Below are 16,814 nucleotides of genomic sequence, written 5' to 3' on the forward strand. Positions count from 1 at the left end.
GGGTGGCTCGTGGTCACCATGTACCCGAACACCACCTTCCCACCCTACCTCCAGCTGCCTTGTGAAGCCCCCCAGGGAAAGACCCATGGCTGCTGTCTCCCCCAGGGCCGAAAATAAAAGAAAAATTCAGACTGAGGAAGCAAAGGCAAACCACCACACTTCCAAGAGCGTCAACATGCTTGACTCCTTAAAATTCTCTTGGTGCTTGTCTGTGTTGCTGAGGATCAAGTCCGCATGGGAAGAAAGACTCCCCCCACCGCAGGGGCACTCCCTTGGGCCGGGCTCTCTGGTCCAGTCCCCGAAATGGGAACAGGAAATGGAATCCAAGAGAGAGACTGTGTATTTGAAATGCAGGCTTCCTCCAAATCCACGTCTCTCCCCCCCATGCCCATCTCTTGCCCATTTACAGTTGGGAAGCTGGCCACCTCCTCTTCCTTTTTGAAATACCCACAGCTAGAGTTGGGGTCCACAGTCGGCCCCAGTCCTAACCACCACGGTTCCTCCAAAGCTCGGATGAAATTCACCTTTAGAAAATCCTCCAACCCAAGGAGGGGAAAAGGAGACATGAAACAGGCAGCTTGCCTTCCGTTCGCGCACCAAATACGCCCATTCTCACCGTCCGGAAGAATGTATGAGTGATGAAATGTCTTTAAGAAGAAACTAAGAGAAGGGAAGAAGATGAAAAAGAAGAAAAATATATATATATGTATATGTATATGTATATGTATATGTATATGTATCAAAGAGCCCCCTAACCTATCATACAAAATCTGACCTGGGAAATCTGTAACATGCCAAGTGGATTGTTTTAATTGAACTGGACAGTTGGCCTAAGCTTCCACGATGGGGCTGCTTAAAAGACTGTCTTTGGATTTTCTAGAAGGATCTCTAGACATACGCTAAGCAAGTGTCCCAAACAGAAGGTATGGAATTGAGCCTTCCCACCTGTGTCTGTTCAAGGGCACCTCGAAGCCGACCTCACCAGGAACCCCCACGTCAACCGCCAAGGGTGGTTTAATTCCGTCCCGGGGGCCCCTCTCGGCACCCATGTCTGGAGTCTGGGGCTCGTGCTTTAAAACGGCAGCTGGGTTGAGGGTTACTAAGACCTACTGAACCGCCCCCCAGAGAGCGAGGGGACCCTCCTTGGGGCAGGGAGAGGCAGGGACGCAGGTGGGCTGCTTGCCCGTGAGCCCACAGGGGCCACTGCCTTTGGAGGGAGGCCCGACCCCGCAGATGCCGGAGAGGGTTTTCTACAAGATCTGAAACTTCCAGGCACTCTGGTCCTTGTAGTCCAAAGAATCCATAGGGTTGTAGGTGAACTTCCAGGTGCCTGTGGGGTCCTTGAACTCCAAGCTGTCCACGGGGCTGTAGGTGCCGTAGCTCTGGCCAGACAGGGAGGTGGGGGACTGAGCCAGGGAGGGCCCCACAGAGGGGCCAGAAAGGGGGCTGAGAGCCGGGCCCCCCAACTGGGGCACCATAGGTGAAAGGTAGGGATCCAGGCCGCTGAAATAGGAGCTCGGAGACCCGTAGGCTGAGGGGGAAGAGCAGAACGCAGAGGCCGGGGCGTAGGTCATGGCGTAGGGTGCGGAGGTCAGAGGCGGCCCCGCGGCCACCAGGCCTGCCCGCTGGGCGTCGGGCAGCGGGGACTCTGAGGCCGGGCTCCAGATGGACACTGTGGCCACGGCCGTGGTGGGGGATCCCGAGGGGCCGGGGAGAGGGGGGCTGTAGGAGTCCGAGATGCCCAGGGGGTCTGGACAGACGTCCGAGGAAGATCTCGGTGACATTCCCGCCTTCCTCTTGGCAGGCCGGGCCTTGGTCTGTGCGCCCGGGGGCTGCGGCTGCTGCTTCTGCTGCTGGCGCTGCTGGCGGCATTTCGCTCTGCGGTTCTTGAACCAGACCTGGGGGGGGGCAAGGGGAAATGGGGTGGGTGAGTGGGGAGGGAGCCCGGAGAGCCCCCACGGTGCCCTGAATGATGGCGTTTATGGGGGAGGCACGCCCCAATCACACCTCCGCACCTTGCCGTCGGTTATGGGGCACCCCGTCTGTCCATCCGACCTACCGTTCATATCTGCAATTATCCACACACGCGCAGTCATAGGCACACACATATCATCACACATGCACGTGTGCAGCTAATCATGCACACACACACGCAATCACACGTACGCACGTATGTACACTTATCCATCCTTCCGCACAATCAATCACCACGCACGAACTACGACTTTGGGGACGGACCTTCTTGTCAAGGGCAACAGGTTATATACATCTACAGTAAGTACGCTGCATAGTATTTTAGAAGGTGATCAATACTTGGGAAGACCCAGCAGAGCGGGAGGAGGGAGCAGCAGGGTAGGGCCCTCGGGGACATTGAGCCTTTAAGTGCGAGGGTACGTCTAGGTCTCATTGATGGACACGGTGACCTGATCGGTCAATAAACAAAGACTTGAGCAAAGTGATGGAATAAGCTCCTCCAGGTAGAAAGAACTGTGAGTGCAAAGGGCCTGGGGCCGGTGTGTGCTTAGCAGGTGTGTTAGAGGAAGTACCGGCAGATGTGGCTGGCAAAGAGGGTGGAGGGAGCGGTGAGGGGCAGTAACGGGGGCGAGGGGTCATATTCGGGCCATGCATGACTTTGGGTGTTACTCTAGGACTACTCCCCCTCCCTTCACTCTGGGTCCCAGGAAGGGCTGGAAGGCGCCCAGGGCTCAGACCATCCCACCTGAACCCGGGACTCGGGCAGGTTGATCTTCAGAGCCACTTCCTCGCGAGCATACACATCCGGGTACTGAGTCTTGGCGAACAGGGCCTCCAGCTCCTCCAGCTGGCTCCGGGTGAAGGTGGTCCGCTCCCGCCGCTGCTTTCTCGGGGCACCTGAAGCAGGGACAGGACAATAGGACCATCGTGGGACCTGGACCTGCCAGTCTCTTTTTCCGCCGGCAGGAGGTCCTGAGGTCTTGTGGAATACCGAGAAGCCCTCTCTGGGCATTCATCTCCCCACCTACTTCCTGACCTTGTAGACCTCACTCTGTCCCCCTGCGAAATGGGACCCTTCTTTGCCCGTCATCTTGGAGCTCATGCCTCACCCCAAGAACTGGCATTAGCCCTGTAAGGAGGTGTATGAGTTCGGTTTTTATACCCTTTCTAAAATTTCTTATGCACGAAGTCATGTCCAATTGAAACACACAATCGAGAATATTCAGCTCCTTCTAGTGTAGAAGAGTGACAGGTCCACCTAGAGGGAACCCTTCCTAAATTGTTATGAATGCCCCTACACTTTCCTGCACCCCTAAAGGACGTGGAGAAGTGTTTGGCAAACTGCAAATGACTACATACAGTCAGTATGTGACTCCAATATTACCCTGGCAAATTCCCAGCTTCTTCCTGAGGATAAGGGACCCAGGGGCCACCGACAGCTGGAGGGAGGTGGCATCGGGAGAAGGATGGTACTCACTTGGATAGGACACAGCTTGGTGCATCAGATCCACGCTGGGACCACTCAAGGCCAAGGCGTTGACCGAGTAGTGGGGCCCTGGGTTCATATACGCCATCATGATCTTTGGGGACACCGCGGCCCAGGTCCACGGCCCTGCAAGAGAGGAGGAGGTTCTCAGGCACTTCCCAGGTACCACGTGGTGCCCGACAGGCTCAGGTCCAAGTCCTGCTTCAGACTCTTCTTAGGTGTGTGCCCGTGAGCACGTATCTCTCTGTGCCTCAGTTTCCCCGCCTATTGCCCTCCACTTAAGATGGGCAAAGCTTCCCCAAAACCCCGTCCGCATCAGCAGCTGAAACTGGAATGCCCATCCTAGGCCCCAGAAAAGATGTCCAGCCCCGCGGAGAATCACGGACAGCAGGACAACCCCTTGCTTGGGACCGGGAAGTTTCTAGAGATGTGGGCGTTTCCCCCATAAACACCGGAAGCGTCCCGCACAAACTGGGATGGCAGAAGCATGCAGACAAGTGAAAGGCGATCTTCCACGACCACGTGTGACCCACCAGGTGGGCAAAGGAAAAAAGGAGGTCCTTTAGCCCCAGTGCCAGCCTGGGTGCAGAGAAGCAGGCGCTCCCGTGCCAAGTCAGGAGCAGCGTCGGAATATACTGGAAGCATTGATCAAAGTGAAATACCATCTTTCCTCTCCCCGCCATACACCCCTCCCCGGGGCTGTTTGCCTTCAGGGCAACTCCGTACCCTCCAGGGAAAATGGGAATGCAAACAGCATGTCCATCCTTAGGCGGCTGGGAGGGGAAATGCACCACGCGTTACCAGCTCCTTATACGAGCCCCTGACACCGCGGTCAGTGCCGCGCAGTGAACAGCAGGGGGCGCCCCTCCCCACTTGCAAGCGGATGTTTGCACAGACTCCAAGCGGGCACTGCCAGTGCCCACGTGTCCAGTCGCCCCAATGTGGAAGCAGCCCCTATGCCCACCAAAGGGAAGGTAGGAAGTAAATGATGCAAGTAGATGATGGCGCATGTATTCAAGGGAATTCCATGACGTCACTAAAAAGTGTAAGGCTGCAGCGAACTGATTCTTGAAGTTCTCTAGCAAATAGTTACGAGAAATGATCCCAAATTTGGCAATAAGAGGGGACACGGTGTCATTTCTAGATCATCCTGGGAGCCTGTTTCACAGAACCCCTCCCTGCCCCAGGGTTAGTTCATCTTCTAAGGGACCAGATCTCTGTTCAGGTTGCTATTTGCTATGGATCAGCGTGGGAGTCTGATAAGGTAAAGGGTAACTTGCAAGAAGTTTGGTTGCAAAGGATTTGTCTCCGGCAGAAGGGATGACTTTAGGGTTACAGAGGATTCACTCTCCTGCTGTCCAGTTTCCTTTCTGTTTTCCACACGTTCCCTGAAGAACGGTATTAGCCTGTATTCATTGACTCCTCCCTTGGAAACAGCTGGTCTCCTCATTTAATAACTTAAATAAATCTTTAATCAGGTTTTTCAATTTTGTTAAAATTAGAAGCACCTGGGGTGCTCAGTCAGTTAAGTGTCTGCTTCCGCTCAGGTCATGATCCCAGGGTCCTGGGATCCAGCCCCGCATTGGGCTCCTTGCTCAGCGGGGAGTCTGCTTCTCCCTCTGCCTGCCACCCCCTCCTGCTTGTGCTCTCTCTCTAATAAATAAATAAAATCTTTAAAAAATGTTTTATTAAAATTACACTTTGACAAAAGGAGTGTGTGTGTGTGTTACATATCCTTTATTACCGAAATAGATATTTAATTTAGGGGCGCCTGGATGGCTCAGTGGGTTAAAGCCTCTGCCTTCGGCTCAGGTCATGATCCCAGGGTTCTGGGATCAAGCCCCACATCGGGCTCTCTGCTCGGCTTCCCCCTCTCTCTCTGCCTGCCTCTCTGCCTACTTGTGATCTGTCAAATAAATAAATAAAATCTTTTTAAAAAGATATTTAATTTAATATATATTAGATGATATATACATATGCGACATATATATTGTCAAAGGAAAAGATATGGTGCTGAGCAGTGCGGACCTAAGCAGGCTACCATCCGTGACTTTTAAAACAAGGCAGCAATTATATATAATATATTGTGTATATATATATATATATATATATATATATATATACAAGCATATGTATGCACAGAAAATTGCCAGGAAGAACACAGGATCTGCTAGAAGTGAGGCTCTCTGGAGAAATGTGCTATATCCAAGCCTTGTTTCTTCAATTTGGATTGCCTTGTAACCATACAGACATATAAGCTTTCCAAGAACAAAAGCAACAGTAAAGTCTAAACAAAACAAAAAAACCTAAGACCCTTGCCGGGGTTCCCTATGACCCCCACTAAGATAGCCTCGAGGAGGCTCCCAGTCTCTCTGGGTGCGCGCATAAGCCTTCCCCCGGGGCCACGAATGCCTCTTGTCCGGTCCCTGTCACAGCTAACCCTGTCTCTTCCTGCAGGCTCCAACTCCACATCCCACATGTTAACCTGGATTTCTCTTGCTCCCTCTTTCTGTCTCTCTCTCTCTCTCACACACACCCTAATATTTCAGAAATAAGTAAAAGTAAAAAACAGAAGACCTTTGCCTTAGCTCCTTCCCCCTTTCTGCTCCCACGAGCGTGTCCTTCTCACCCCCCACTTGGGGGGTGGTTCTCTATTAATCATAAACTGGGGTCCTACTGCCCCTCCAGGAAATAGTTTTAAGATTCCATCTTGCCGTAGGAGGCGGGGAGGTAGCAAGAAATGAGGCACGCGGCATCTCTGGTCTCATGGGATTGAACTCCCGGGAAAACGAAATGGGGTAATGGCGTAATGATGGGGTTTGGGGCAAGGGGAAGACAGCTCATCTAGACGGATGGTCCGGGAAGACCTCTCTGTGGGGAGAGGACCCTGGGGGCTGAAAAGCGACGGGCTCCTGGTCCCATGGGGAGACGGTTCCAGGCAGAGGGAACAGCAGGCAGCTGCAAAGCCTGGAGTCTGGGCTCATTTTGTCTCGTTGGAGGAGGAAACCAAGGTGCCCAGTGTGACTGGAGCACAGCAAACCAGATGACATGGGGCCTGGCCGGGAAGGTCATGGGGAAGCTCAGTGCTGGTCGTTACAATAAAAGCAAGAAGCCGCTTTAAATCCCAAGAGCTGGTGGGCATTCTAGGAAGCCCCCAGTAATCCCCCTCCACCCCACGCCGGGATTCAGCCCCTTGTGTTGTCCCCTCCTACGGAGCAGGGCTGCCGTGGGCTCCCCGTTCGGCACTGCAGAAATGACAGAGGGACCTCCGAGGCTGGCGCTGCTCTGGGGGTAGCCCGCCGGGGTCGTGCGGACACGCCAAGACCAAGAACTGAGGCCATGGGACCAAGCCCCCTGGGGAAAGTCAGTTCCAAAGCATCAGGCAAGCTGGCCAAGGACTCAGCCCTGGCCAGCATCAGACTACATACAGCAGCACAAAGAGACCTGGGCCAGCATTATCCAGTGGGGCCGCCCTGGGATCCCTGTCCCTCAGACACTGTCTGGGACCAGAGCTGTTTGTTGCGCTAAGCGGCTAAGTTTTAGTGTAACTCGGTACACGGCTAGAGCCAACTCACACACCAGCCTTCTCTACGCTGGACACCCTTCTACACCCTTCTGTCCTCAGCAGAGCCTGGGGAGGCTGACGCGGCATTCCTGTTATGCTCCCATTTCACAGACAGGAACATCTTCAGCCTCAGGCCCGGTCACTTGCCTAAGGTCACACACAGATTGTCAGTGGGGACCCGGGATTCCAACCCTGGGTTGGAGGCTCCGGAAGGCTGTTCTCCCAGCAGCGAGCGTGGGTTTCCTCTGTCCTCTCCCTCTTCCCCAAGGGGGCGAGGATGCTTCATTGGAGCTTCTGGAGGGCGCGGAAACAGGGAGACGGGCGGCACTGCCCTGCTAGGGTCTAAGGGCATGGCCCGGAACGAGAACATCCAAGTTCATCATCTTCCCTCCCCATCGACTGTGCGAGGGGCTAATCAGGCTACACGGTGGGCTTCCCAGGAAAGCCCGGCCGTCTCGCGCTGGGCTGAGCCACCTACAGACAGGAACTCCGAGCCTGGGGCAGGGAAGGGGCTCCCCCAAGACCAGGCGGGTGGTCATGACATTGAGCTCCAGGACTGAGCATCTGCTGGCTCGTCAGACAACCCATGAGTGCTTTGTGGACAAGACATCCTCAAAGAATAATACACAAAAATATCGTCAGACAACCACTGAAATTTCTCTGGCAACAAGATGAGACAGATAGCGAGCGACGTCATGGCCTCGGGACTTCCCCGCTCCGCTCCATACAGGCTTTGGATGACCCATCCCGGGAAGCCCAGACGGCAGTGGTGACATGTCTACCTTTTGTTGAGAATTTCCAATCAGCCTGACAACAACCCCATCATCACCCGGCCAGGCGACGTTCAAGGCAATGATACGTCCTTGTCCCAAAGGTGGGCTGAGGGACACCACTCTCCCTGCCCTGGGGACCAAGGTACAGGACCCGAGGCTGGCATTCCCGGGGTTCACAGGCTGGCACCTGAGCAGGTGCTCTGACAGGTGAGGCTTGAAGGCTCACGCCCAACCTTGTGGGTCACCAAGGAGATGATCCCATTCTACAGGTGGGGAAGCCGAGCCTGAGGGGTGCAGAGGACGGTACCCACCCCCAGTCAGGCAGCTGACAACCATGGGGACCTCCAGTCACCATCCCCCGACTTCTCAGAGACGCACTGAGGGCCTCGGGAACAAGATCTCAGGGAACAATCATCCCAATAAAACTCCCTCCAATGTGGGTCCTACTATGATCCTCCCTTCGCAGAGGCAGAAACTGAGTCTCAGAGAGTAGCATCCCCTGCTCTTGACCCCCAGATCTGCTCCCAAGTCCCCCAAAGCAGGATGAAGCCAGCTGTCTCTCTTAGGCTCATTGCAAGCCAGGCCTGTGACGGGCTCCCCATGGCTCTTCATGGCAACTTCTCATTGTCACCACTTAGCAGACAAGGAAACTGAGGCCCAGGGAGGTCATGTGAATGAACCAAGGACACACAGTGAGTAAAAGGCAGGCTTTAAGCCCAGACCCAGGGGACCCCACATCAGCTGTAACAAGACTCCCCCAGCTCAGCCGCATTCAAGGTCCTCCTTTGCCTTGTCGGAGCTGTCCCCCTGATACAGATGCTCTCGTGCCCTCCTGCTGTGCTCACAGGCGCCCTGTACCTCCAAACACCAGGATGGGACCTTTATTCCCTAGAGAAAACTGCAGCAAACATCGCACACCCCCTCCTCTCGGCCCCTATGCCTGGGCGCTGAGATGCAGACACTCACCTTCCAGAAACGGGACAGGGTTCTCCTGGTGGCCCAGGTCCTAGACAGAGTCAGCAGGTAGCAGAAGCTGAAGGAAGCGGGTCCCCCCACATGGGGAGATTTTAAGCCCAGGCTGGGAATGATGTCATTTGTGGTGGCCTGGATCTCAGAGGGTAATCCTGGCCCCTGGTGGGGGACTTGATTGGACGCTAGGAGGTGACATTGGCTGGGAGGGGGAGGGGCCCCCGTCTGCCTAATCCCCTCCCCTCCTCCCTGCAACATCTTGGCAATTAGGGCCGATGGGGATGGGAAGCCCCAGCTCCTGCCTGAGACCAGGAGCCCCCACTCTTCAGGGAAATTCTTCCTAAGGTCTAACTGGTGTCCTTCCCACTTTGGCGTCCCACCAAAGAGGAAGGAGAGAAGTGCGGGGTGTTCCTGAGAGATGCTTTGAAAAATAAGGAGTACAGGGCTTTCTGCCTCCCCTCCTGGACCACTCTTTGTCTCCCCAACATTCTGTCTGTGGACTAATTCAGACCTGTCTGGCTCCATTGTTCGTGGCTTCTGCCTCAGTTTCCCCTTTTCTCTCTTTGAGCCTCGGACTCTATCACTTTGGTCTCTGAACTGCCTCTGCTGGACATCAGCTTCTCCTCCTCCCTCTCTCCCTTCCTCCCTCCACACCACTGGTCTTCGTTTGGGAGCTCTGTGCCTCAGTTTCTCTCTTCCTTGGGCCTCCGGCTATGCCACTCCTGCCCCTTTGCATGTGTGCCCCCTACCTCACCCTCCAGCTCTGGGTCTCTCTGTCCCTGTCTCCCTGTCTGTCCACCTGTCCCTGCAACTCCAGCCAACCCCGTCCCTCTGGGCTTCTTTATCCAACCCCCCAAGTTCCAAGCTCTGGTCCTGTTTCTCTCTCTTTTTCTCCAACACCTCATCTGACGGTCGGATTCTCGTTTTCTTTCTCCCAACTTTCCCTCCAATTCTGCTTTCTCCTATCTTGGTAGCCTCTCTTGCTCTGTACTACCGATTGTCTTTGTCTCCATCACCCTCCCTGGGTCTGTTCTATTTCGCCATACACCCGAGCGTGCACACGGGCGTGCACACAACCTCGCACAGTACATGCACGGGAGAGATGGTGGTAATCCTGCCTTGTGGCTGGGTCATTGTTTCTCACCATAAGGGGCTCTTTCTTTCTCCACCCCCAAGAACCCCCTGCGGGGGGGTGGGGAGATTAAGGCCAGCAGCCTGGCTGGGGAATCAGGGCAGGTCTCATTAGCTTGAAGGGGGGGTGGAGATGACAGGGAGAGAGGGAGGGGCTGTCTGACCCTCAGTGACCAGTCAGGAGGCTACTGATGGGACAATCCAGTGCTGTTAACAGACCATCCTGGCCCTCCGGAGTAGGGAAGGAAAGAAGGCCGAGCAGGGACAGGGAGAGAGTCCTTACCGCTCCATGGGAGAAGAGTATCAGCTTCTCCACATCACCTCCCCCTGGGACTGGGCACCCATCTGCCCATGGGAGCCCCCCCAGGGTGGGAGGGTGTGCAGAGGTGTGTCTCAGAAGGTCATGCACATGGCCCTGGGGACAACTGAGTCCAGATTCAGGCCTTTCTTCTTCTGAGCTGGATCCCTACCAGGAGAAGTCGCTTCCTTCTCATCTCCACCCAGCCATCCAGGAAGAGATTTTGACATTTACCCTTGCCTACTCCCTTTTTCCTCACAACTCACTGCCAATCCATCCCTGAATCCTGTCATCTCTTCTTTCAGCTAATTGCCCCTCTGCAAACATCAAAGCTCTGCTGGGAGACGTTCAAGGAGACCCAAGTCAAGAGTGAAATAAACCAGGGACTGGGAGACCCCATATTGTTAAGATCTGTCAATGCTTCTCAGACTAATCATTAGAGTCACAGCAACCCCAACCAAAACTTCTCAAAAGTGTGTTTTTGTAGAAACCGACAACCCGATTCAAAAATCTCTACGAAAATGTAAAGAATCTAGACTATCGAAACAATCTGGAAAAAAAAAAAAAAGCTGGAAACTTCTATTACCTGACTTCAGGACTTGCTGCAAAGCTACCGCAAACAAGGCAGCATGATACCACGTAAGGACAAGCAAGTCAATTAAGGGGACAGAATACACACTTCAGAAAATGGTCAAAACTTCGTGGTCAACTGATTTTTGACAAAAATGCCAAAGCAAGTCTACAGGGAAGTCTTTTCAAGACATCATTTTGAGCAAGCCAATGTCTACATAAGAAAAAAGAGAAGACAGAACCTCAATCACAAGACACAAAAACTAATTTGAGAGCCATCACAGTCCTAAACGTGAAAAGTGAAAATAAAATGTTCCCAGTTGTGGAAAATAAATAAAAAAATAAAAACAGAGAAATGTGTTTCTTGACCCGAGGATAGGCAGAAGTCTTTTAAACAAGCCAGAGAAAGCAATCACCACGAAATAGAAAACTGGTAAGTTAGAGGTGATCAAACCTGGAAAACTCTGCTCTTCAAAAAACGTCATTAGGTACAAGAAAATGCTAGGCACAGCCTGTTAGGAAGCATTTGCAAAACATACAGGCTAGCAAAGACCTTACATCCAGAATACAGAAGCCTCCTTCAACTCAGTAATCAGACCACGGGAAGAAGCACTTCATAAAAGATATCCTGATAGCCCATGAGCGCGCGCGCGCGCGCGCACACACACACACACACACACACACACACACATTCTCGACATTGTCATCAGGAAAACACAAATTAAAACCACAGTGGCATGCCACAACACGCCCACCAAAACGGTCAAGATGATAACACCCGGAGTGGAGAGGGGGTATGGACTGTGAAGTGGCCTCAAGGAAACTTTCCAGGCAGCGCAACATTGTGTTATCTCGAGAGGCACAGTGATGATCATGAGAGCACCAGTTTGTCCAAATGCAACAAGCTGATCATTTAAAATGGGTGTATTTTATCGACGTAAATCGTGCCTCAGTTAAAAAGAAAAAAAAGAAGAAGAAGATGAGGGAAGTATCACTATCCCCGGTGTAACCTGTTCTCATTACCTGGACCACCGGAAGCAGGAGCGGGTTGCAGCAGGAGGCCCCGCCCCCAACGCGGAAGCCCCGCCCCTCCGTCGGCCCCGCCCCTATGCGCGCTCAACACAAAGCTCGGCTGCCTGGGCTCAGCGTGGGAAGATCAAAGCCTTAACTCGGGCCAACACTCGAAGAAATCCCACCCTGTGCCCAGCTCTGTGCGATCTGGCTTCTAACCCCTCAGTCCCCTTCTGTCCCGCCGGCCTCTTCCTGTCCCCAAACCAGTCAAGCGCAGGAAAGGAGCCCAGAGGAGACTGGAGGTCATGAGGCCCCGACAGGGTCCAGGGTCGTGGGGCAGCCGGGGTTGACAGACCCTGGGGGAGATCAGACGGCCCCGGAGACAAAGGGAGAGAGAAGAGGGCTGTAAAGAGCAAATCAATATTCATTTGTTCAATGATTAAATGCCCGGAGAGATGTATAAAAGGAAAGAATCTCAGTGTTCTTCAAGGACTGCCCAGGCCCCGCAGGACTGCAGCAGGAAGGAGTGGGTTAGACTGTGGGGGGTCCCTCCCCCTGCACTCCCTAGCTCCCTAGCACACTCTCGCGGCTTTATTTTCTGCAAAACTCTTACCACCCTCTTGTCTCTCCTCCGCTCCTCTCAGAGGACGTTACCTCCAGGAGGGCTGGGACCTTGTCTGTCTGGGACAGTCCCAGCACACAGCAGGTACTCAATAAAGGAATGGATGAAGGGCCGAGTGAATGGCAAAGGGGCAGAGACATGCACACACAGGGCAGAGGTGGTGTCTGGTTTTACGGAAAGGAGAAAGACCTGGGATTTCCGCAGGAGTCAGTGAGGTCCGACTTGGGAATGCCCAACAGTGTCTGTGCATGCTTCGCACATCACATTATTGCTGAGTTGGTTAGTTCAGGATCTAACTGTCCCTGAAACCCAGGTTTTCTCCATGTCCCGTGTTGGGCAAAGTGGCATCCACCCCAGCTCCTTGTTCCCACAGGACAGGGGAGCCCTCCGGTCTGCAGAGCAAGGGCGAACCCCGTGGAGCTCAAGGAATCTTCCCAGAACTGATGTGCGGAGTCACTTGGGTCTGGGTTGAAAGCCCGTCTTTCACTCAGTGCAGGGTCTGAGCAGTGGGGACTGGAGGTCCTCGGGCTTGTCAGCTGTCTGACTAGGGCAGGCACTTTCCTCCCCAACACTGAGGCTCAGTCTCCCCCTCTATAAAATAGGCTTATCTCCTTGACCACCCCCAAAGTGGGTAGGAGCCTCCAAGCCTCACCTGTCAGAGCACCTGCTCAGATGGGAGGCTGGGCCCAGTGGCTGTTGATCATTGGGAACCTGGAGCACCAGGCTTGGGTTCCAGGGGTTGGTCCCCAGGGCAGAGAGTGGTCCCCCTTAGCCCATCCTTTGGGATTATGAAGCATCACGTTGCTTTGAAATTTGCCCAGGTTGCAGAAGACTTAGCCATTTCAGAAGGGAAGATAGCCTTCCCTTCTGGCTATCCATCCATGCATGACCCAAGGCTCCGTTTCATCAGTCACCAGGCAAATGGAAGTGAAAACCTCACAGCGATACCTCTGTGTCCCACCAGATGGCTAAAATAAATGCCTGACAATTCTAAGCATTGACTTGCACACAGCTGGTGAGCACTGGTGGAGTAAGGTACTCCAGCCCCTCTAGGAAACCACATGGCCATACCGTTAAAAGGTGAATGTGTGCCTATTATGTAACTCAGCCATTTCCATTCCTTGGTCCGTACCCAACAGGAACACAGGCTTATGTCATGAAGAAGATGAGAAGAACGTTTAGAGCACGTTGTCACAATAGCCCCAAACAGGAAGCACACTCAGAGACTATGGTATCGTCCCATTGACACCATTTACATCTGGCACCCCAGCTCTGTGGGGTTAGAAGTCAAGGTGATGGTTGCCATTGATGAGGGGAGGGAGAGCAGGTGGAGAGATATGAGAAAACTTTCTTGGGGGGCCCTGGTGGTATCCATTTCTTATTCTTTTTTTAAAAGATTTATTTATTGGGAAGGGGAGAGGCAGAGGGAGAGGGAGAGAGAGAGAATCTCAAGCAGACCCCCGCTGTGTGCAGAGCTTGATCTCACACCCCTGAGATCATGACCTGAGCTGACATCAAGAGTGAGATGCGCCCCTGGTTGGAACCATTTCTTGATCTGGGTGTTGCTAACTGAGCGTGTTCACTTTGTGAAAATTTATAAAGATGTACTCTTCTTCACACATAAAAGAGACGTAGACAGATATGCATATGTGTGTTGCATGTATTATATTATATAACATAGATCGCATGACATTATACATTATAGGCACATCACATATTACATTTATCTGTGTGTGTATACATGAATGCACAGAACACACCTTGGGCCCCAACAGCGATGCCGGGTCCTAGGGACACAAGCCCTGTAGCAACTGGACCACAGGGACACACAGGGTTCTCAAAAGATGGGGTCCTTGAGGGATGTAGGGGTAACATGACCAACCAACCCAGTTTTCTTGGGACTGTCCTGTGTTAGCCCTGGAAGTTTCATATCCCAGGGATCCCTGAACCCAGGGAAATGGGGTGAGTTGCCCCCATACTTTGCAGAGGGGATGTTGACCAAGCTCAGGGGTAGATTTCGATATGACGGCTGGACCCATCGGGGTGGTGTGCCTGCTGGATGCATGGATGGCTCTGGAAGGAGGGTTCTCAATGCTAGCCTTCCTGGGAGGAACATGGAGACTGAGAGAGAGGAGTGCCTGGCCCACAGATACTCAGCTAACAATGAAGAGACACAATATCTGGGCCTTGGCTGGTTTGCCATCAAAACTGTGCCTGGGGTGCCTGGACGGCTCAGAGGGTTAAGCGTTTGCCTTCAGCTCAGGTCATGATCTCAAGGTCCTGGGATCGAGCCCCGAGTTGGTCTCTCTCCTCAGCAGAGAGCCTGCTTCCTCCTCTCTCTGCCTGCCTCTCTGCCTACTTGTAATTTCTCTCTCTGTGTGTCAAATAAACAAAATCTTTAAAAACAAAAACCTGTGCCTGGGTCTGAACAGGGTTTTCATGGAGGATGGACATACCCCAGGATCCTGTCCGGCTCCCGAAAGTTACCAAAGATACTGGTTATGTCAGTTGCGCTTTTACTGTATTAGGCATTAAAACTGAGGAATTTTTAAAAAATATTTTAAATGCTTTTCAATTTACTTAAAATGTATTTTTTAAAAAATAAATAAAATATATTTAAAATTCTGCATTAAAAATGTTTTTTGATGATTTCCTTGGACACCGCAAAGCTGCGTGATGCCCCATGTCAGAGGCAGACCTCAGGGCTCTACATAGATTCCTGATGGGTCGGAGCCTTTCAGAACATTCCCAGGTCATCTCTGAGGGCCCTGGTCCAATGTCCCCAGACCTCCATACCTATACCCCCTTTCCGGGTCTCCAGAACCCCCTGTTACTTCCAAAGGGACAGAGAAGGGAGAGTGGATAGGAGGAGATCAGGAAATAGGTTCATGATAAATATTTAAAATAAAAAATGTTGGCCTCCTCCTAACCCTTTTAATACAGTTTCCTAAACACTGCAGGTGCCTCTCTCTGTTCTCTCCCTGCTCTGTCCACCTCCAGGCTCCTCATCTCCTCTGCTGCCCCCCTGTGGCCATCCTGGTCCCTGGGTCTCCCCAGCAGCAGGCTCTCTGACCCTGTCTGGGTCCCCATTTAGCAAATGCTCCAATCCTCTTAGGCCGGGCGTGTCTCAGCAGAGCAGAGAGAGAATTAGATCAGATTTGGGGGAGGGAAGGGGGGACACGTGACAGGCCGTGGGGGGAGGCCGGACAGCCTGTCCAGATAGAATGAAAACTCCTTCTGCTTCTCGGAAACCCCACAAGGTCTGAGACCTCTCACACACTGAGCTCCCCGTGCCTAGAAAGTGTTTTCCCCACCTTTGGCTCTCACCTTCACGGTCAGCGTGGAACCTAAGCCTTCTGTCTACATTTCCAGATCTCGCCTGCCCATAGAGACCCTATTTTCTCCGCCAGAATTATTAATTCCTGGCATGTGTGTTTTTAGGGGACAGAAGTTGGCTGCCCTCAGCCGCCGCATCCCCTCTGTCCTTTCATACACAGCAGCACGGACAGCGGTTAGACTACGAAAGGGTTTTCAGAGCAGAGGAGCAAGTCGCTCCCCAGGACAGTCAGTTCCTTTAAGCATCTGATGAAGGTTCTGGTCCTCTTCCCAAAGACACCATTCTGTAGAGACACCCCCCGCCCCAGGAACTCACGAACCACATTCTTTCTGGAGCCTTCTGAACAGGGAAGGGCAAGACATCAAGAACTTGTGGGGACAGATGGCTGTCTGGTCAGGGAACCAGCACTACGTTCCTCTTCCCACATACCTAGCACTTGGCTGGGGATTTTTGGAACTCTTCCCCCACCTGAATAGATGCGGACCCTTATCACAGCCCCTCCCTGTAAAGCTCAGATACAAGTTGACATTTTTTTTTTAAAGGAACCCAACATGGGGCTTGAACTCACGACCCTGAGATTATGACCCAAGCTGAGATCAAGAGTCAGACACCTAACCAACTGAGCCACCCAGGCACCCAAGATGTGGCTCTTGATCTCAGGGTCATGAGTTCGACCCTCGTGTTGGGTGTAAAGATTACTTAAAAATAAAATCTTAAATTTTTTAAAATAAAGACATTATGCTTAGTGAATAAGCCAGACACGGAAGGACAAATATCACACGATTCTACTTACATGATTTACTTAGTCAAATTCAAAGGGACGGAGAATGGATTGGACATTACCAGGGGCGGAGGGAGGGCAGAGGAGGAGTTCTTGTTTCTGCCCCAGGGAGGACGAAAAAGTTTTTTAAGTATGGGCAGTGGTGATGGTTACACAATATTGTAACCATTTTAATATTGTGATTGTACTTAATGCCACTAAATTGTATACTTACGGGCGCCTGGGTGGCTCAGTGGGTTAAGCCGCTGCCTTCGGCTCAGGTCATGATCTCAGGGTCCTGGGATCGAGTCCCGCATC

General features: G+C 52.7%; 1 protein-coding gene across 1 annotated transcript; it reads right to left on the minus strand.

The window, feature by feature from the left end:
• Positions 1 to 1,248: 1,248 nt before the first annotated feature.
• LOC111160791 (cone-rod homeobox protein) lies at positions 1,249 to 8,934 on the minus strand. Its single transcript, XM_022524139.1, has 4 exons — positions 8,765 to 8,934; positions 3,452 to 3,586; positions 2,720 to 2,871; positions 1,249 to 1,898 (listed from the first exon to the last, which is right to left on the minus strand). Exons 2-4 carry the CDS (start codon positions 3,549 to 3,551, stop codon positions 1,251 to 1,253), a joined length of 900 nt encoding a protein of 299 aa, XP_022379847.1. The 5' UTR covers positions 3,552 to 3,586; positions 8,765 to 8,934; the 3' UTR covers positions 1,249 to 1,250.
• Positions 8,935 to 16,814: the final 7,880 nt, after the last annotated feature.

This window comes from Enhydra lutris, unplaced genomic scaffold (genome assembly GCF_002288905.1).
Source record: "Enhydra lutris kenyoni isolate GAN:26980312 unplaced genomic scaffold, ASM228890v2 scaffoldscaffold77, whole genome shotgun sequence".
NCBI classification, from domain to species: Eukaryota; Metazoa; Chordata; class Mammalia; order Carnivora; family Mustelidae; genus Enhydra; species Enhydra lutris.

Coding starts and splice junctions, on each gene's coding strand:
- LOC111160791 (XM_022524139.1), bottom strand. CDS start 3,551: ATGATGGCGTATATGAACCCAGGGCCCCACTACTCGGTCAACGCCTTG. Junction 2,872..3,451: donor CCAAGCTGTGTCCTATCCAA/GTGAGTACCATC, acceptor TCCCTGCTTCAG/GTGCCCCGAGAAAGCAGCGG. Junction 1,899..2,719: donor TGCCCGAGTCCCGGGTTCAG/GTGGGATGGTCT, acceptor GCCCCCCCCCAG/GTCTGGTTCAAGAACCGCAG.